At 46.1% G+C, this 22,112-nt stretch overlaps 1 protein-coding gene across 2 annotated transcripts in view; it reads left to right on the forward strand.

The window, feature by feature from the left end:
- Positions 1 to 22,112, forward strand: part of TTC7B (tetratricopeptide repeat domain 7B) — a 163,181-nt gene that overhangs the window by 3,677 nt on the left and 137,392 nt on the right. For both annotated transcript variants that reach the window (XM_063440135.1, XM_063440136.1), the window contains exon 2: positions 3,310 to 3,464. In XM_063440135.1, the coding sequence (XP_063296205.1) occupies positions 3,310 to 3,464 (155 nt within the window). The remainder of the gene's footprint in view (positions 1 to 3,309; positions 3,465 to 22,112) is intronic.

The following is a 22,112-nucleotide window of genomic DNA, read 5'->3' on the forward strand; positions in this document are numbered from 1 at the left end:
GCTGCTGTCTCTCAGACAGAATCCCCATAGGAAAGCGTTGAATAATGCTTTCTTAAGGGGAGGTCTATTGCGCATGCGGCGCTGGGATCAGGTAAGTAAATAAAGGGTTTTTAAACCTTTATTTACCTGGGGGGAAGAAGGGGGCGCGAGGAAGTGGGGAGGCAGGGGGATCAGTTGTGCCAGGAATACAGCTTTGTATTCCTGGCACTACAGTATCTCTTTAAGTCCCACCACTAAAAGTGGCCAAAAATTATTATAAAAGAAGTGTTCCTTACCATAATCCAATGCCAGGCAAAGCTCCTGCCGCTGCTTAGCAAGCCACCTTGTGTCATCATGAGAGCTGCGCGGAGGTCAAATCAAAGGCTTCTCATAGATAAGCTCATTGATTGGACCATTTACCAGGTAATTTATAAGACTCTCTCAAAGGAGTGTCACAGTAAAATAAACATAAAATAAAGGAGCTAACAAACTCAAATGATTATTTTCAACAGTGACTCTCTTATAGCGGCATATGAACTTTGAGTCCTCAAACCAGGTGCTGTCATCCAATGCCTATACGCGGCAGAGCGACCGCATGAGCGGGGATACAGAGTGTACCGGAGCGATACAGGCGTGACGTGCACCTTCTCCAGCCCCAGGCCTGTATAGAGGGTGGCATCAGCACACCACTGACTCGAGTGCTCTGTGAGTTCGGGGCGTTTCCATGTTGGGTGCAGCTGAAGGCACAGGTGTTCTGCCGCCACAGGTGATGGGCAGTCTTCCAGCAGGGTGGTTAATGCTGGAGAGGAAATTTCCTCATGACCCACAGCCTAGGTAGGCCGCTTGCGTGTGTGGCTAGTGTAGGAGTAGGTGTTGACCAGAGGAGGCCGTCTCAGCCCCTCGTCCTCAGCCCTATTCAACTTCTTCTCAGTATGGCTGGGTGTTGGGAACATGTACCTCTCCAGTTTCATCCAGAAGCGTTGAAAAGTCCTGGAGTCTTTTGAGTGGTTTCAGCCAGGCTGCAGGTAAGTTTGCCATCTTGACATGCCTCCATCTGTGTAACACGAATTGCGGTAAGCCACAGGATTCAGCCCAGGTGCGTGACCGGGGAGGCGTTCCTTTAAGGAGCTACACTACGGCAGTTGGAGGGTAAGCAAGGCTGCAGCTGTCCACCTCATATCTCTGTCGAGTAGGCCGCAAGCTCCAGGTGCTCAATCTTCCAGCAGGGCTGCACAGCGTCTTAGTAAGGGTTTTACAGGCATAGCAGACGTTTTGTAGGACAAGGCAGTTGCCCTTGAGACCCAAAAAGAGGTGATTTTTTGCTCTCAGTGAGCACTTCCTGTCATTTCAGCCGGATACAGGAAACTGAAGCTCTTGTACCGTGTTTCCCTCTGCTCCGCTCAACCACGCTACACTGAATGACTGACAGGAGGGAGCGCTGTGCGCTTCCCTCTTGCTGGTCACTCGAATTTTGCGCCCCCAGAGCCGTTGCACTCCTGAGGCGGCCGTTTGTGCCGCCTTATGGACGCGCCGGCCCTGGATGCCTTGAAGGAGGATACAAGGGGGGGGGGGGGGGGATATTTTAGCTCTGCTGCTTGCGCGCAGCAGTATTAAAAAAAATAAAAAACATGCCTGACGCCCGGAACTGCATGTTCTTGGCGTTGGGCGATAGGATTTGCGCATTCCTGAGGCAGGCTGTGTCAGTCACAGTAAGGGGAAGGTTGGCTAGGGCTGCATAAACAGGAACAAAAGTGATTTAACTCCTAAATGGCAGAGAATTGAGCAGTGAGACTTCAGAGGCATGATTGGTACACAAAAACTGCTTTATTAAGCTAAAGTTGTTTTGGTGACTATAGTGTCCTTTAAATTCCCCACGTTACCCTTCACCATGTGATATTTGTGTCCCCATATACTTCAGAACCCTTTCTCTAGAAATCTATTTGTACGCTAAGCAGCCAGAACAATAAAACCAGTGACAGGTGAAGTTAATAACATTGATTATATTATTACAATGGCACCTGTCATGAGGTGGGATATATTAGGCAGCAAGTGAACAGTCTGTTCTTTAAATTTATTTGTTGGAAGCAGGAAAAATGGACAAGTGAAAAGATCTCCAAAATGGCAAGTCTTGTGGGGTGTTCCCGGTATGAAGTGATTTCTACTTACCAAAAGTGGTGCAAGGAAAGACAACTTGTGAATCGGCATCTGGGTCACGGGCGCCCAAGGCTCATTTATGCATGTGGGGATGAAGTCTAGACCATCTGGTCCAATCACACAGAAGAGCTACTGTAGCTCAAATTGTTGAAAAACTTAATGCTGGCCTTGATAGAAAGGTGTCAGAACACACAGTGCATCGTAGTTTGCTGCATAGCTGCTGACCAGTCAGTATGCCCATGATGACCCCTGTCCACCACCGAAAGCTCCTTCAGTGGGGATGTTAGTCAGAGCTGGTCTAAGGAGCAATGGAAGAAGGTTGCCTAGTCTGATGCATCACATTTTCTTTTAGTTCAGATGGATGGCCGGCTGCGTGTGCATCATTTACCAGGGGAAGAGCTGGCAGCAGAATGCACTATGGGAAGAAGGCAGATTGGCGGAGGCAGTATTATGCCCTGGGCAATGTTCTACTGGAAAACCTTGGATCCGGGTATTCATGTGGATATTACTTTGACACGTACCACCTACCTAGAGATCGTTGCAGACCACCTACACCCCTTCATTGTAGGATAATGAACCCTGCCACACTGCAAAAATGTCATGGAATGGCTTGAGGAACATGATAAATAATTTAAGGTGTGGCCTTGGCCTCCAAATTCCTCAGATCTTAATCCGATTGAGCAACTGTGGAATGTGCTGGAACAACAAATCCAATCCATGGAGGCCCTATCTTGCAACTTGCAGTACTTAAAGGATATGCTGCTAATGTCTTGGTTCCAAATACCACAGGAGACATAGTATCCTGTCTTGTGGAGTCCAGAGCTGTTTTGGTAGCAATAAGGGGACCTACATGATATTAGGAAGGTGGTTTTAATTTTGTGGTTGATCGGTGTATAAGCTCACCCAGTTCTCTTAAATGCCCATGGGTTCTATAAATAGGAAAGAATAAAAGCTTTGTCTAGGCATTAGCTTGTGATCAACTCAGCTGCAAATATTTGTAATAAAGATTGTTGGCCTATCTGATAACCTATAACCCAAAGCCTGGTAATTTTAAAGGCAACTTTTTGGTATTTTCTGTTTTATATTTTAAGGTTCTCACATGCTGGTCAACGGATAAAATGTAAATGTCTGGTTATTGTACAAAATGAACTAATCCTATGTCTACTGTAATTGCAGATGACATGGCTGAGCTGCTGATGGGAGAAGCCAAACTGGAGCAGTACCTCAAGGATAATCCCTTTAAACAAGGAGCCAGTCCTCGGGGCCCAAGACCAAAACTGATCGATGTCCGTAAGCACCTGACAGCGGCTCTGGACAGAGGCAATCTTAAGGTATAGACTGGCATATTGCCAAGTGAGCTATGTTAGCATATTTTTCCACAAGCATTACTAGACTTCAAGGGGCACTCCGGACCCCTAAAGCACTTTAGCTTGTTGAACTGCTTTATGTGTGAAGAGTGTGTCCTCTTTTGTTTCATTTTACAAAATGTTCAGATTTCAAAAGATTTTGCACTTAAACAAATTAACCTGGTTACAACCCCCTGGCTTTCAAGCAGACATCAGGTCGTGATAGTTCCTGGTTTGGTTAGCTCAGTCGAGTTAAAATCAAGAGGCAGCAATTGCCAGAGCACCTGCTTTGCAAGGACTTCTCATTAAGCTGCATTGGAAAGTCTGTGATTGGACAGTCACAGAAAGTCTGGGCAGGGTTAGAAGAGGAGGGCTTGCAAAGGCGTCAGACAAGAGAATTGCAGGCTGTTTTTTAGACATAACCTCGAAGAAAAAAATTCATTTGGGATATGTCTACTAAACCGTGATTTAAAAAAAATATATATATTTGGGCAGTGGAGTGTCCCTTTAACCCTGACAGGTTCTGTTTTATTTTTTTATTATTTTTTTTTGGCTATGTCTTGTTATCACTGGCTCAATAATTGCATTTCACAGTAGTGCAGGACCAGGGTATGCTTATTATTTATGATACCCCTAAATATGTTTTTCTTAGAAGGATGGTGAAATATACATTTTCAGTCTTTGTGAAAGAGAACTCTTTATGTCTGTTACATTTCCAAGCTTAGGTGTAAACCATTCGCATTTATTGTGACATTTCCTAAGATCAAGGCAAGAATGACACCAATAATTTTATTTGTAAAAATATTGGAAGATCATTTTGTTTTTGACATTCAATGGTAACTTATTTAATTTTCCAGTGTTTACCTCTTGACTGTGCATGACCATGTTTGGTGCAGAGACAGTGTTGGTTTATGTCGTGGAAATGCTTTTGTCATGTTTGGCAGCCTGCAGGTGAATGAAAAACTATTTGCAGCTACAGTCACCATGAATGGCATACTAGAATCATACAATTTCTTTCCTTAGTTAAAGGGACACTAGATGCAACCAGACCACTTAAGCTCATTGAAGTGGTCTGGGTGCAGTGTCCCAGGTCCCTTTTTAATAAACGGCAATAATTACCTTCCAGGTTAACTCCACCTCTAGTGGCTTTATACCAGACTTCCGGGTTGTTAGGCGTATTTCGCTATTTGCTATTCATGAGAACATCCAGCATCACCAAAAACCCCATAGGAAAGCATAATACAATTCTTTCCTATGAGGGAAGTCCTAATGCGAGCATGGCTATCACCTGACGTTGGCATTGAAGGCGCGGAGCCTGAGCCAGCGCCAAGGGACATCCGCGCTGGAAGCTGGTGAGTTACAGAAGGGGTTTTTAAACTCAAGAGTCACTTTACAAATTATGACAATAAAAGCTGCAATTTTAAATCGCAGGCATGCTTACATTAATGTAGTAATGGTGTAATGTTAAAAAGGCTGCATTGTCTCTATAGCATTATTTCGAATGATAAGCATCATTAAACTGCTGTGCCTAGTGCTGTAATTAGTAATAGTAAACTAGTAAAATAGTAATAGTGCTATTCTCATCATCATCATCATCAGGCAATTATACTGTATTATTTATTCGTTCAATTTTGTATGATGATGTCATTGTAACACACATTAGGGGGCCAGAGTGGCCCTTTAAATACACCATGAAACTGTCTTACCATAGTGTGTTAAACCATCCTTTAATGATATAAAAACAAAGATTATGTATTTTTCCAATTTTTGAAATGTACATTGTGCTGGCTAAATTATGCACCAGTGTGTGTTTCCAAATTGTGTTTTATGGAGTATGAATGCACAACAAATGCATTTCACAAACGATTTACTAGTATACAGTACAAGTATGGTAGATAGACTTCCATACACCTTTTTCCGGTGTCTTCTTAATAAGGATTTAGGGCAGCACTCGACCGAAACACGAGCCACCAATACCCCCAACATTTCAACACGAACTGGCTGCCTTTTTCAAGGGTGTTTCTGTCCTGTAAGACTTGTGGAAATTAGGTAATTACTTTGTATTATATATATTTGCATTTTGGTTGCTTTGTCCATTTATTTTATGTATTGACATTATTTGTTTCAATAAAGGATTTATGGATTTAATCTGTTGCTGCTATAGTGTGCATTCTGTATCTTTGTATATATAGACTTGTTTGAGGCACAAGTTGGAGTGCTTGTAGGGTTTGCACCTAGCTCTGTAATTACATTTTGTTGTCTCTCTCTGCATTGTTTTGAATATAAGCCATTGGAGCTAGGTATTGAGGCTATTGAGGTTAGCATTTGGGTCTCTCCATTGAGGTTTGGGTGAAAGGTTAGCAGTTGGGTCGCTACATTATTATTATTGTCATTTATATAGCGCCAACAGATTCCATAGCGCTTTACATTATAAGATTTAGCTACAAATAGGACAATTACAAGAAAACGTACAGGAACGATAGGTTGAGATGGCCCTGCTCAAACAAGCTTACAGTCTATAGGAGGTGGGGTATAAAACACAATAGGACACATTTGGGGCAAAGCATTATGGTTCAGCATTGAAGTTTGGGATAGAGTTTACCAGTTGGAGCTCTGCATTAGGGTTAGAAGTTACCATTTGGAGCTAAGCGTTAAAGTTTAGCAGGTGTGGTCAAACATTGGGGCTAGGCATTGAGGTTAAGGTCGAAGATTAACAGTTGGGGCTCCACATTGCGGTTAGGTTTAACAATTAGCGCTAGGCATTACAATTATTTTTAAGACGCAAGCAAATTGGGCTGCGCATTGAAAGAGGCTAGGAAATGGGGATAGGCATTAAGATTGGGGTATGAAGTTAGCACTTGGGGATCGGTGCTGAAGTTAGGCTTAGAGGTTTGCAGTTGGGACTATGTACTAAGGTTATGTTAAAGGGACAGTATAGTCACCAAAGCCACTACAGCTTAATGTAGTAGTTCTGGTGTCTACAGCTTGTCCTGTAGACGTTTCGATGTAAACGCTGTTTTTTTTTTTTTTTTTTTTAAGCCTAGTGCCATCTTTAGTGGCAGTCACTCAGACGGCCACTAGAAGAGCTTTCTTGTTTGCAGCACTGGGTTTCAAGGTCTCCGAAGCTCTGCATAGAGACGCTTAACGTTCCTCAAAGAGATGCATTGATTCAATGCAACTATATGAGGACATGCTGATTGTTGCAGCTCTGGGTTTTGTCGTGCATGCGCAATACCCTCCCAATGCTTTCATATAGAGAAGCATTGGATTGGTTTGGATCATAAACTCTGCTACGGAGGCGGAGTGAGGTGCGGTAAGACCGGCGCAGCATTGGGAGAAAAGGTGAGTAAAATCACCTTTTCAGCACGTTCGGAGCTGGACCGGTCACCTAAAATGATACATCAGGACTATAGTGTCAGTTGTAGTTAAAGGGAAACTCCAGTGCCAGGAAAACGATCTGTTTTCCTGGCACTGGAGGGTCCCTCTCCCTCCCACCCCCCAATCCCCAGTTACTTAGGTGTGAAAACCCCTTCAATCACTTACCTGAGGCAGCGGCGATATCCCTCGTCGCTGCCTCCTCCTCCGCGCCTCTCCTCCCTGTCATTCCGTCGGACTGATCCCGCCCACCGGCCGAGGAGAACTAATGCGCATGCGTGGCAATGCCGCGCATGCGCATTATGTCTCCCCATAGGAAAGCATTGAAAAAGATTTTCAATGCTTTCCTATAGGGAAATGAGCGACGCTATAAGTCCTCACACAGCGTGAGGACGTCCAGTGACGCTCTAGTAAAGTCCTTGTTAGAAATCAAGAAGTGACCTCTAGTGGCTGTCTAGTAGACAGCCACTCGAGGTAGAGTTAACCCTGCAAGGTAATTATGGCAGTTTATAAAAAACTGCAATAATTACACTTGCAGGTTTAGGAGTAGTGGGAGTTGGCACACAGACCACTGAGCAGAAGTGGTCTGGGAGCCTGGAGTGTCCCTTTAAGCTTTGGAATAAGAGATTACAGTTGGGTTGAGAGGTTAGCAGTTGGTTCTAAGCATTGGGGTTACGGTTAGAGGCAAATAGTTTGGGCTAAGAATTGAGGTAGAAGTTGTCATCCTTTATTTATTGGCAGGTGCACCTAACAAAACTTGTGTGTGTTTGTTTTTTTTCATTAGGGGTTTGTGCAGCTGCTCTGCACTGAATCTTGATAAACCAGTTCTATATGCGAACAGAGTTCAGTTTTCGAGCCTCCTACAATCTGGCCGAAAGAAGAATACACATCTTTCACAATTCACAATTTTTCACAAAAAAAAATACACATCTTTTACAATTTTGTATCTGTAAATAAAAAAAAAGTAATTACTTTACCACAGATTTAAACCTCTGGTTTAAAACATTAGACATTGTATCAGCAGCTGCCTTTTTAAAATTAAGATATTATTATTTGTATTATTTATTCAAAGAAGGTCATTCGTTGATTTGAATAATCCAGTGGAATGAGATTCCTCGTTATTACGAGGTTTATATTCAGCTCAGAACAAGGTTACGTGGGTGTGGGTGTATAGAAAATATTAAAAAAAAATATTCGGGAGGGGGAATCTGTGCTGCTTTACTTAAATCTCTATGGTTTAATAGGATTCAGCCCACCAGCGTCTGAATATTAATACTTGAATGCCCAGGGCGACTTAACACATTAAAAAGAGTTTGCAGCGGCTTCGATGTAAAATATTGCTCATGGCTGATTTATAAGTTGCTCTCTGTAGGTAGAGAATGTTCCAGGATCCACTGTCCGTCCTGCAAAGTAATACATGTTCACTTAGCCTCCTTGTTGAAATTAACCTGTCATAATGGCAAATTATATATATATTAATTGCTCTAAGACATGTTAATGCATTATTTACCTTTCTTATCAACCACCCACAGTGCCGCCATTATAAAATGGTTATGGTTGTTGCACTAAATCAACCCCCTTCTTTGCACCTCTCCTACCCAATGGGCAATGTTTGGGAACCCTGCAGTTGAAATGCTTTATATGTTTGGAGTGTCCCTTTAAGTGATTATGGTACACAGTCCCCCAGCGCTATCATACCTTAAAGTGTTAAACCATTTTCGAGGCATCCTCTCTGGAACTGCTTGAAAACTGTAAGAATGCACTGGGGGCACCATAACCACTTCACTGAGATCAAGTGCTGATGGGATCCAGAGTGTTCCTTTAGTAAGCATTCTATGCATCTACTTGCAGTGTTTGCATTCATTTTTATTTACATTTATTATGGAAACATTGAAACACCGATATTGATGTCTGGTAAGCCTGCTTCTATGGAAAATGTTGCCGTCCTAAAATTCCTTGAGTTCTGTTTAATTTTTTATCATGCCACCCTTATCTCATCTCTGCTCCAGGCGAAATGTGTTTCATGCTTCAATCTCTTAACTGCTGCAAAAATGTGTGCAGAATTGGAGAGCAGCACAGTCCATTTGATCCATTCTGTAAATGATTAATGTAGCTCCTGCAAGGTTTTGAGAAATGGGGTACAATCTGTACCCACATACTTCATGGTAATTACGGAGAAAGCACTGCGGTATTAATTAAATCGCAATAATAAAACTTGACACTGTTTTCTTTCATATGAAATGTGCGGTTAATACACATTGATTCCATTTCTTCTACAGGTTAATGTGTACTGATGTGGTTTACCCTTGAATGGCCATAAGGCTTGCTGAGCCTCATGGGGCATGTGGCCTGCACCAAAGGCTAGAGATCTTTTTAATCTCACAGAAAGCACAGCTTGGGTTATTACAGACACAGCAACAGGAAACAGCACCTGAGGACAAATTGCTAATACCAGGGAGATAATTTACATATAGAACAAGCACACGTTTTATTAAATGACAGACTAATGCATGATCTTCCTGAGAACACTAACCCATTGCATCAGCAGAGCCAAACTCCATCAGCGGGCTAACCAAGGGAGTACCTCTGCATCTCTCAGTCCTCTTCTTGTCCTCCTTGCCCCATCATTTGTAACCAATAGTTGGTCAAACATTCTGTTATACTTTACCTGAGTACCTGATCTGTGCGTCCTTTTTGGAGTGCACTACAGGGCCCTATGGGAGGTTATATTCTACAGCATTTTATCTGTGAAATGTGGCTTGCAGTACCTCTCGCAGCCTTTCAATTTGTGGTTGCGATGTGCACTGCATCTTTGTGCTTTATTCTGCAAGAGAAGATAGAGCTTGGAAAGAAACTTGTTTTTCTTTATTTAAATAGAGTGATTAATAATTTTGTAACTTTATATTAAAAAAAATCCAAAATCCCAATGCACAATCTGTTTAGAATTTCTTGTCTCCTGCATTGTAAATACCCTTCTAGAGCCTGCAGGAGCCTCTTGTGTGCCTGATTAAAGTTCAGTTTACTCAGCAGGAGTTAATAGTGAAAATGTATTCATACCATCATTTTCTTTTCCTGGCTATTATTAATGCCAGCATTTAACATATAGGTTAGTTCAGCGGTTCCCAAACCGCGACAGGCACACAGGGGAGCCGCAAGATATTTTCCTGGTGCAATGATGATAGCAATGGGAACCGTGCCTCCCTTTCCCCTGCCGGCTCTGCAGGACTGGAGGGGAGATCAGAGATCTCCCTCTCTGGCCCACTAGCACTGCAATGCTGGCAGCCGGCAGAGAAGATAGGGAGAGAGGACCCGAGCTCGGAGGCTTGCCGCAGTTACCACGGCAATGCTCCGAATCTCGCGAGAGTGAACTCTAGCAGCTCCTGAGGCTGCTAGAGTTCACTCTCACCACCTGGACCACCAGGGCTTCTCCACCCGTCCACCTGGTATTGTCCCCCCTCCCAGGCAAAGGGAGGAGGGATAGGAAAATTCTTATTTTTAATTTGAAAATAAATAAATAAATTACAGATTCATGAATTTGCCCTCCCACCCCCACAGACTCCACACCACACAATAACTCCACACACTGCCCCCTACACACACACTGCCTCCCATACACACCCACATTGCCCCTCCATACACACAAACTGTACCCCTCACACATACTGTACCCCTCATACAACCTGCCCCCACACACACTGTACCACTCTCACAAGCTGCCCTACATATGCAGACACTGATCCCTCGCACACATGCACACTGCTGCACCCCTCGCACACATGCACACTGCACCTCTCACACACACACTCCACCACTCATACACACAAATATTGCACACCTCACACACACTACTGCCCCATCCCCTTTTACAGCCCTTATCCTGGCAGATCCTAGGTAAGTTGTCAAACTGTTCATAAACAGTTTTACTACTTACTCTGGGAGGGCACTACAGCATTACTGGCCCCATAACCACTACAAAGTGCTGTAGTGGTTATTGTGCCTGGATTGTTATTTTAAATAATCTACCAGTGCCCCTCCCAAGATAAGGTTCTGGATCTGCGCTTGAACGCCAAGCATTTCTTCCGAACAGGGGCCCAGTATATGCCTGTGGCGAAACCAGCTTCGCCACTGTGAACTGGAGAGGCCTGGCTGCTAGCCTCCTGCCCTGCGACTACGGCCCATGGACATATTGCTCTATAAACACTATATTTGGGCATGTAATAATTTATATTGCTGCTACTGGCCCTTTAAAATCAGCGATGGACATATTGGGACTTTTGGGACTAATGTCCCTTTAAGACTTTGTAACATATCACAGTAATACTGTCTTAAATATTATGTAGGTATTTATGTGTTCAGTTAAACTGGGGATATGTAGAAATGTGTGTTTTATGTGTTAAATGTATCAGTATGTAATTTTATGTCTTTTACTGTCTTTTTGCAACCATGTGGTTAATGGAGTCTGACTCTAGTCCTAGATAATTGGATTACTTCTCCAATTAACTCCAGGGCAGAAGGGAGGAAGCCGGGATGCATTGTGGGGGATGTTTTACTTCTGTTTGGGCCAGATTGTGCCATGCTGCAAGCCAGGGCCCAAAAGATACTTTTAGTAACTTTTAAACCCCTGGTCGGATTCATGCCATTTTTTAATATGTTGTTCCCCTGAATGGATTGATTGTGGATATGTATTTTTATGTGAATGTGATGTATGGTTTTAAAGTTATGAAAGTTGTGTAAAAGTATATTTTACTCTGTATGCATAATGGGATTATGTGTCACACTAAGGGGAGGGGATGTGTGGGAGGTAACATCTATGTCATTGGTTCTTTTATGCCTCCCCCTGGGTGTGGCCTGTATGTGTGAGTTGGAAATAAAAGCCAGACTGGGTGTCCCAGTCTAGAGTTCTTGCTTAAAGGGACTCTATAGTCACCATATAAAAGCAAGAAAGACAGGTCCCCCAGCCTTCCTTCTTGCTTTTATATGAACTTTCAATTATTAAAAAAAAAAAAATCGGTGGTTTTATATTAAAAACTTACCTCCGTTCCAGCGCCGAGCTCCCCGCTAGGCCGCGCCCCCTTTTTCGTCAAAATGACGAAATCGCGGGGCCCAATGGGACGGCTTCGCGCTGGACCAATCGCGTTCTTCATAGAGCGGCATTGAATGCCGCCCTATGAAGAACCTGAGCGCTTTACCGCGCATGTGCGCGGAATGCGCGTTCGCGAGCTGAGCTGTCTGACTGACAGCTCAGCTCGCTTTCTAAAATTATCAATAAGGGGGGGGGACCTACTGTCCCCCCCCGGCCCCCACCCCTGTGCGGCGGGTGGGGGCCCTAAAATTATCAATGAGGGGGGGGACCTACTGCCCCCCCCCCGGCCCCCACCCCTGAGCGGCGGGTGGGGGCCCTAAAATTATCAATAAGGGGAGGGACCTACTGTCCCCCCCCCGGCCCCCACCCCTGTGCGGCGGGTGGGGGCCCTAAAATTATCAATAAGGGGGGGACCTACTGTCCCCCCCCGGCCCCCACCCCTGTGCGGCGGGTGGGGGCCCTAAAATTATCAATGAGGGGGGGGACCTACTGTCCCCCCCCGGCCCCCACCCCTGAGCGGCGGGTGGGGGCCCTACAATTATCAATAAGGGGGGGACCTACTGTCCCCCCCCGGCCCCCACCCCTGTGCGGCGGGTGGGGGCCCTAAAATTATCAATAAGGGGGGGGACCTACTGTCCCCCCCCGGCCCCCACCCCTGTGCGGCGGGTGGGGGCCCTAAAATTATCAATGAGGGGGGGGACCTACTGTCCCCCCCCCCCGCCCGGCCCCCACCCCTGAGTGGCGGGTGGGGGCCCTAAAATGATCAATGAGGGGGGGGACCTACTGTCCCCCCCCCCCGGCCCCCACCCCTGAGCGGCGGGTGGGGGCCCTACAATTATCAATAAGGGGGGGACCTATTGTCCCCCCCCGGCCCCCACCCCTGAGCGGTGGGTGGGGGCCCTAGTTAACCCTCCCCCCCCCCACCCAAAAAAAATATCTCCCTACCTACCCCCCTCACCCTAAAAATAATGAGGGGGGACCATTAACTAAAAACCTGTAAAAAAGAAAAAATGAGATAAAATCAACTTACCATTCGATGTTTTCTTTCTTCTAAAATCTTCTTTCTTCAGCCCCAAAAAAGGCCAAATAAAAATCCATAATAACCGACGCAATTAAAAAAAAAAAAAAAAAACGAGCGCAAATAAAAATAATCCATCTTCACCCATGGAGGGCTCCGCGCAGACTGAGCTCCGCAGGGTGGGGAAGGCTTATAAAGCCTTGCCCCGCCCTGCAATTAGGCTAAGAACACTCTGATTGGTGGGTTTGAGCCAATCAGAGTGCTCTTTGTCATTTTACAAGCGTGGGAAAGTTCTTTGGAATTTTCCCACGCTTGTAAAATGACACAGAGCACTGTGATTGGATGGGTTTCAAGCCATCCAATCACAGTGCTCTGTGTCATTTTACAAGCGTGGGAAAGTTCTTTGGAATTTTCCCACGCTTGTAAAATGACACAGAGCACTGTGATTGGATGGATTTCAAGCCATCCAATCACAGTGCTCTTTGTCATTTTACAAGCGTGGGAAAGTTCTTTGGAATTTCCCCACGCTTGTAAAATGACACAGAGCACTGTGATTGGATGGGTTTCAAGCCATCCAATCACAGTGCTCTGTGTCATTTTACAAGCGTGGGAAAATTCCAAAGAACTTTCCCACGCTTGTAAAATGACACAGAGCACTGTGATTGGATGGCTTGAAATCCATCCAATCACAGTGCTCTGTGTCATTTTACAAGCGTGGGAAAATTCCAAAGAACTTTCCCACGCTTGTAAAATGACAAAGAGCACTCTGATTGGTTTAAACCCACCAATCAGAGTGTTCTTAGCCTAATTGCAGGGCGGGGCAAGGCTTTATAAGCCTTCCCCACCCTGCGGAGCTCAGTCTGCGCGGAGCCCTCCATGGGTGAAGATGGATTATTTTTTTTGCGCTCGTTTTTTTTTTTTTTTTTTTAATTGCGTCGGTTATTATGGATTTTTATTTGGCCTTTTTTGGGCTGAAGAAAGAAGATTTTAGAAGAAAGAAAACATCGAATGGTAAGTTTTTTTTTATCTCTTTTTATTTTTTTTTTTTTTTACAGGTTTTTAGTTAATGTTCCCCCCCTCATTATTTTTAGGGTGAGGGGGGTAGGTAGGGAGATAATTTTTTTGGGGGGGGGGGGGGGTTAACTAGGGTCCCCCCCCCCCTTTGTATTTAGGGCCCCCACCCACCGCTCAGGGGTGGGGGCCGGGGGGGACAGTAGGTCCCCCCCTTATTGATAATTTTAGGGCCCCCACCCGCCGCTCAGGGGTGGGGGCCGGGGGGGACAGTAGGTCCCCCCCTTATTGATCATTTTAGGGCCCCCACCCGCCGCACAGGGGTGGGGGCCGGGGGGGGACAGTAGGTCCCCCCCTTATTAATAATTTTAGGGCCCCCACCCGCCGCACAGGGGTGGGGGCCGGGGGGGGACAGTAGGTCCCCCCCTTATTGATAATTTTAGGGCCCCCACCCGCCGCACAGGGGTGGGGGCCGGGGGGGGACAGTAGGTCCCCCCCCTTATCGATAATTTTAGGGCCCCCACCCGCCGCACAGGGGTGGGGGCCAGGGGGGGACAGTAGGTCCCCCCCTTATTGATAATTTTAGGGCCCCCACCCGCCGCACAGGGGTGGGGGCCGGGGGGGGACAGTAGGTCCCCCCCTTATTGATAATTTTAGGGCCCCCACCCGCCGCACAGGGGTGGGGGCCGGGGATAATTTTAGGGCCCCCACCCGCCGCACAGGGGTGGGGGCCGGGGGGGGGGGACAGTAGGTCCCCCCCCTTATTGATAATTTTAGGGCCCCCACCCGCCGCACAGGGGTGGGGGCCGGGGGGGGGGACAGTAGGTCCCCCCCCTTATTGATAATTTTAGGGCCCCCACCCGCCGCACAGCGGTGGGGGCCGGGGGGGGGAAGGAGAGTAGGTCTCCCCCCCCCCCCCCCCCTTCAACCACTATTGTGGACAGTAATCGTCCCTGTGGGTTCGGGCTTCAGCTGTCAGCTGAAGCTGAAGCTGTCAGCTGAAGCCACGCCCACAGCAGTGCTGACAGGCTGTCAGCACACAAAGCGCGTTCACAGTGCTTTGTGTGCTGATAGCCCGTCTGATGCATTCACCCAGAATGCATCGGACGGGAGGCCTTTTTAGGGCCTCTGAACTCGGAAGTCCCTCTGGTGGCCGTCTGATTGACTGCAACAAGAGGTGTTCCAAGCTTCCAATGTAAACACTGCATTTTCTCAGAAAATACAGTGCTTACAAGAAAAAGGCTCCGGGTACCTGTAGCACTCACCTGAACAACCTCATTAAGCTGAAGTTGTTCAGGTGACTATAGTGTCCCTTTAACCCTCAAAGCGATGTGTCGTCTCGGTCTTTGGGGGAATGGGATTGTATGCTGACTGCCAAGAGTGTAAGCCGATGTCTGCTTTTCTTGTTCAGCTGTTCCAGTGTTCGTGTGGTTCCAGTCGGGAGAATGGTGTTTGCAGTAGCTGCCTGTGCATCTGGAAAGGGGATTATCGCCTAAACTGGGTTTTATCCTCTTGTAAGTGAAACGGTCCGTTACAATTGGTGGCAAGCGGCGGGATCGTTCCTACAACCAGAGGGACAGCTACAGACAACACCATTTCTGGATTACAAATTGAGGGCAACGCTAGTATCCGTACAGCGACCCTATCTACAAAGGAAATCAGGAAAATGGAAGGAGACAGAGTCGCAGCTGCTGCAGCACCTCCGAGGGAGGAGGAGGAATCCGAGTTTGCCAGGGAATATAGGAGCAGGATGGCTCTATTCTCACCAGCCCGAGCGGAGCGGATGGCAGACCGGGTCTACAACGATGTACAGGCGTACCTCATGCTGCGAACGACGCAGAGGAACCAACAAGCTGCGGGATTGTTCCCACAGCCAGAAGGACAGCTACAGAACACCAATTTCTTGGAGTTACAAATTGAGGGCAACGTTAGCATTCGTGCAGCGCCCCTGGCAGCAGAGGTATCCAGCGACTTGGAGCAGACAAGTATGGAAGGCTCTGACGCTGAAGATGATTTTATGGCCAAGGTGAGGCAGCAAGTGGCCCAGTATGGGGGTTATATATCCATGGACACATTCCAGGGGATCTGGAACCAGGTCATGGCTGAGAAAAACTCAAAGATGGACGAAGAGTATGATGAGCAGGAAGAGTGGTACAGCAGCAGAGTAGAGGCTGCATCCGAGGAGGTTAGCCACCCCCCCCCCGAGGCGGCAGGAAGAACCCGAAGTAGGGGTCCTCATAGATTGGTCCTGTGAGGAACCACAACAGGCAGGTGGAGATGGGACCGAGGTCTCTCTACCGGCCCTACAGGGATGCTGGGCAGTCGGCCCAGATCCCCAGCGGCAGTGTGTAACCCAGGGAGCTGATGGTGTCGTCCATCCTCCCCAGCGGCAGAGTAAGTCCCAGGGAGCTAAAGGTGTCGTCCTTCCTCCCCAGCGGCAGTGTGTGTCCCAGGGGGATGAAGGTGTTGTCCTTCCTCCCCAGCGGCAGGCTGAGTTACAGGGGGCAGAGGTTGTTGTTCCTGCCCCCCAGCAGAAAAGTGATATGCCAGGAAGGCAGTGTGAAGTAAAGGGAGAGGAGAGCAGCGTCCTCCCTCCCCAGCGGCAGTGTGTGTCTCCGGGAGCTGATGGTGTCGTCCATCCTCCCCAGCGGCAGGCTGAGTTACAGGGGGCAGAGGTTGTTGTTCCTGCCCCCCAGCAGCAAAGTGATATGCCAAGAAGGCAGTGTGAAGGGAAGGGAGAGGAGAGCAGCGTCCTCCCTCCCCAGCGGCAGTGTGTGCCCCAGGGAGCAGAAGGTGCAGTCCTTCCTCCCCAGCGGCAGTGTGTGTCTCCGGGAGCTGATGGTGTCGTCCATCCTCCCCAGCGGCAGGCTGAGTTACAGGGGGCAGAGGTTGTTGTTCCTGCCCCCCAGCAACAAAGTGATGTGCCAGGAAGGCAGGGTGAGGTGAAGGGAGAGGAGAGCAGCGTCCTCCCTCCCCAGCGGCAGTGTGTACCTCAGGGAGCAGAAGGTGCAATCCTTCCTCCCCAGCGGCAGTGTGTACCCCAGGGAGCAGAAGGTGCCATCCTTTCTCCCCAGCGGCAGTTTGCCATCCAGAGAGAGGAACTTGTTACACCCTCTCTCCCACGGCAACCTAACCCACCAAGGGGAGATGTTAAGCCCCACAACTGTGCAGATGGGACCGTAGTCTCTGCACTTACAGCACAAGGGATAGGGACGGTCGGTCCTGTTCCCCAGCCTCAGTGTGATGGATCCAAAGGGGAGACAGTCGGTCTCCCCCTCCGGCAGTCGAGCTGTGCACCTAAAGGGGAGACAGCCAGTCTCCAGCAACCAGGCGCCCACCAGACTACTCCCGTGGTAGTGCTGGCAACAGGACAGAGTACCGCTGGTCTCTGCCCCCTCAGCAACCCACCAAGGCAGCCTACCCGTCTCCCACCCAGCAGTGGTGAAACACCAGAACTTGGACAAAATCCTTCCTCACCCAGATGTAGTAACCGGTTAGTGTGGGTGGGCTGCTCTGTTATTTCTGTTTCGTGGGTGGGTTGCTGGACTAACCAGGGCACTGACCGGCAGAAAGTCAGGTACCCTGTTAGTCTAATTGGCAAAGGGGAGAAATGTGGCGAAACCAGCTTCGCCACTGTGAACTGGAGAGGCCTGGCTGCTAGCCTCCTGCCCTGCGACTACGGCCCATGGACATATTGCTCTATAAACACTATATTTGGGCATGTAATAATTTATATTGCTGCTACTGGCCCTTTAAAATCAGCGATGGACATATTGGGACTTTTGGGACTAATGTCCCTTTAAGACTTTGTAACATATCACAGTAATACTGTCTTAAATATTATGTAGGTATTTATGTGTTCAGTTAAACTGGGGATATGTAGAAATGTGTGTTTTATGTGTTAAATGTATCAGTATGTAATTTTATGTCTTTTACTGTCTTTTTGCAACCATGTGGTTAATGGAGTCTGACTCTAGTCCTAGATAATTGGATTACTTCTCCAATTAACTCCAGGGCAGAAGGGAGGAAGCCGGGATGCATTGTGGGGGATGTTTTACTTCTGTTTGGGCCAGATTGTGCCATGCTGCAAGCCAGGGCCCAAAAGATACTTTTAGTAACTTTTAAACCCCTGGTCGGATTCATGCCATTTTTTAATATGTTGTTCCCCTGAATGGATTGATTGTGGATATGTATTTTTATGTGAATGTGATGTATGGTTTTAAAGTTATGAAAGTTGTGTAAAAGTATATTTTACTCTGTATGCATAATGGGATTATGTGTCACACTAAGGGGAGGGGATGTGTGGGAGGTAACATCTATGTCATTGGTTCTTTTATGCCTCCCCCTGGGTGTGGCCTGTATGTGTGAGTTGGAAATAAAAGCCAGACTGGGTGTCCCAGTCTAGAGTTCTTGCTTAACCCTCAAAGCGATGTGTCGTCTCGGTCTTTGGGGGAATGGGATTGTATGCTGACTGCCAAGAGTGTAAGCCGATGTCTGCTTTTCTTGTTCAGCTGTTCCAGTGTTCGTGTGGTTCCAGTCGGGAGAATGGTGTTTGCAGTAGCTGCCTGTGCATCTGGAAAGGGGATTATCGCCTAAACTGGGTTTTATCCTCTTGTAAGTGAAACGGTCCGTTACAATGCCGCTGCGCTGTACATATTTACAACCTAAAAAATGTTTTGACTTGGGGGGGAAACATATAAAATGTTAAGGGCGCCTTGAACCTAAAAGGTTTGGGAACCACTGGGTTAGTTCCTTCAGCTGATAGGACAGGAAATTAACACATAATTAGTCAATTAAGGCAGGATACAAATAGGACATATACATTCTCAGGACCTCAGTCTAGTTACTAGTCCAAAGGCAGGAAAGCAAATGATGCCATGAATAATAGCCAAGAAAAGAAAATAATGTTGAGTATAAATACATGTTCCTTATTTCTGGCTAATCATGGCAGCATTTAACATATTGTTAATACCCGAGCAGTAAAGGAACACAGGGAGTGTACCAATGCAAATAATTATTTTTATTGAGAAGGAAAAGAAACAGAAATCAAAATAGATAGACTGAACTAAGAGTCAGCGGCAGAGGAGACATCTACTCTGTAGTGCCGAATAAACGTCCGAAGAGAGTACCAATTGGTGGCTTTTTCAAATGCTCTCTGCCAGAACACCATTCTCCGCAGGCCATGAAGTGGAATGAGCTCTAATGCCTTTAGATATAAAAAAGTCCCTGTATCTGGTATATGCGTGAGATAGCGCTGATGTCTAGGAGTGAAAGGTGGCAACCGAATTGCTTCATCATTACGTGAATGACAAACAACTGCAGTGTTACTCCAAGGAGCAGTGCATGTGATGTAAAAGGAGCACAAATTACATTTAGAAGACATATCAGCACCCCAGGATCTCAACCAGTTTGCCCTTCTAGTTGCAGCAGAAAAGGTTATTACCGTGGACAGTGCCTTTATCAGATCAGTGGTTACAGAAACTGTTCACTGGCCAACTTGATATCATTGACCTTGTCCAAATCCTCTTCTAAGTTGATTACAAGGTCTTACAAGGGTCAGCATCTATTTTCTTATCCATAGGATCTCTTAGTGAGGCATTACTATCAAGCAGAAGTGAGGAACGTCTGGCCACCTTGATGATAGGTGCATAAACTTTAGTCCAAAGTGAGATCTAATTTAGAAAGTCTGCCTTGAAAGGATCCATTCTTCTTATATAAGGTCCTTAACAGACTTGTGCAACAGGAAGGAAGGTCTCCTCTTCTTTAAATCTCCAAAGAGTCTGTCAAAGGCAGAAGTCTGAGGAAGTTCCAGAGTCTCCAAGGTTCTTCTTACCATGGCAATCAAATGTTCTATAGCCTTAGATCCAGAAGACATTAAACAGTCTGATTTTTCATCACTAGAAGAGATGGGTTTGGGTTCCAAATCCATGGAGCCTGATTTTCTTCTGGCGTCTTCTTACAGGGAGCCTGAATCCCAGCTGAAGGCTTCTGATCTAGATCTCTTGCCTTTTGAGGATTCTGTGATTAATCCAGGATATAATCTCCAAGGATTAAGTTGAAGGCTTGGGTGTATGGCATTGATCACATTTCCTGCTAGTATCAAATATTTATTTCAAGTCTGGATCAACAACCTAGTCAGGCTACCGGGTTTTCTTTTTTACTCTATTGAGATTTAGGGCCTGGCCAAAATACAGAGGTCATAATAGACTGTATGCCTCATTTTATGCACTCTTTGTGTGTGAGAATAGAGAAAAATAATTAATGCTCATCTATGACCTATTGCAGTATATTTTGCCAAAGCAGGTAAAGGATCTATAATAAGCTGAGAAGATGAATGCAAATATTCCATTCCTATGAAACCTAAAATCTTCCAAATAAAGATTGAACTAAACATACCTGCAGAGGAAGTAAAAAAAACAAACTGAGAGCTATATGCCATGGACCTTTAAACCTTTGTGCCTGGATGACATCAAAGTTGGCCCTCCAAGGCCATGCCTGTTTAGAAGGAATGTGAGTGCCCAAACCGCCATCTTAACCAATGGCCAACAGAGAGCCTCTCACAAAGACCTGATGTGTTGCGTGAGTATCTGCTGTTGCGTCTGTGTGCACAAAATGACCCTGAAACCCGAAAGAACACTTCTGGCAGTAGTGTAATCCAGCTGGGTCCATAAGTAGGAGATCACCGGAGGGTCTCTAAGTCCAGTGGTATTTCAGGGGATCCCAATTGCAAGAAGTGGGCTACTAGTACCTGAAACGTCCTGAAAAGGGAGGCTGACCTCTCAGGGAAACACCACCAATGTTGATGTGGTTGGTGACCTTAAAGAAAAATGTTGTTTAAATAAAAGAGAGAGAACTGCCCTAGAGCTGGAGGACAGCAAAAACAACGGGGGCCCTGAAATTGTATAGGTCCGATTTGTAGCCTGTCTTTATTTATTAATTATTTGTTAATTTCTGCTAACCCTTCATATGTTAAATGATGCCACGATTAGCCAGGAAAAAATTCTAAAGCAAGTTAATGTCTGATTGAAAATTACATCATTTTTTTTCTTGCAGGCTGTCAGTCACAGCCAGGGAGGTGTGGCTAGGGCTTCATGAACCAAAACAAACATGATTTTTACTCCTAGATGGCAGAGAATTGCGCAGTGAGATTGCTGGGGCATGATGTATACACCAAAACCGCTGAATTAAGATAAACTTATTTTGATGCCTATAGTATCTCTTTAAGCCCAGCCACTCTAAATTGCTGTAATTCATTTTATTCTAGTCTCTGACCTAAGTTCTGCATGTTAGGGTGTTTTTCTCATGACACATCAGCTTTTCCAGACCAAACCAGTAGAGCTAATCAACATATTGTGTGCATTCAGATGACTGCCAAGAGAGGCACTAACAAGTTATTATTACTTGTATGAATTATAACATAATGCACTGTATACATTCCTGATATACACTGAATTTAGATTAGACTGCTTGCATTTGCAATGAAGAGGTTAAACAGCTCTGCAAGTCACTGCTGTTGCCTCACTCACTACCCGCACATATACTGTTAGATTACAATGAGTTAATGAGTGAGTGTCCCAGTCTGCCATGTAAAATACAATTAGTTTAATGAGTTTGTGATTTGGTATGAGGCCAGTTGGTTAATACCATAATGACTCCAAACAGATGCACAGCTATCAGTTTCCCGAACCCACTGCTTGCTTGCGAATGAGCTGTGTCTAGATCTCCTCCGTTAATACTTAGTATAATATTTCCCAGCACGCTGTTAAATAATTACTTTGATGATGGAAAGGGGCTCTAAGGATTAATACATATAATGTCTTGCATTCTGCTGGACGCAAACAGTCTTGACCTCTGAACTTCTGTTACTAAGGGTTCATGCTTCCACTGTCAAAGATGGTCATATCAACCCTTACTTAAGTGTCGACATATGGCAGTAGACAAGTCTACCAAGAGATGTCATTTTACTATGGAGCATTGGTTGGAGGATCTGAGATCCAGTGATTCACGATGGATACAATTGTTTGGTAGTTTCTTATAACTTGTGTTCTGGCCAATACTGAGGGCTTGTGATTAATTGTGCAATGGAGGGAGGAGCCATGGTTTAGAGCAAAAGAGGTCATTTAACTATAGCTGTCCAAACCTGGTC

Source organism: Pelobates fuscus, chromosome 13, assembly GCF_036172605.1.
Source record: "Pelobates fuscus isolate aPelFus1 chromosome 13, aPelFus1.pri, whole genome shotgun sequence".
Classification (NCBI taxonomy): domain Eukaryota; kingdom Metazoa; phylum Chordata; class Amphibia; order Anura; family Pelobatidae; genus Pelobates; species Pelobates fuscus.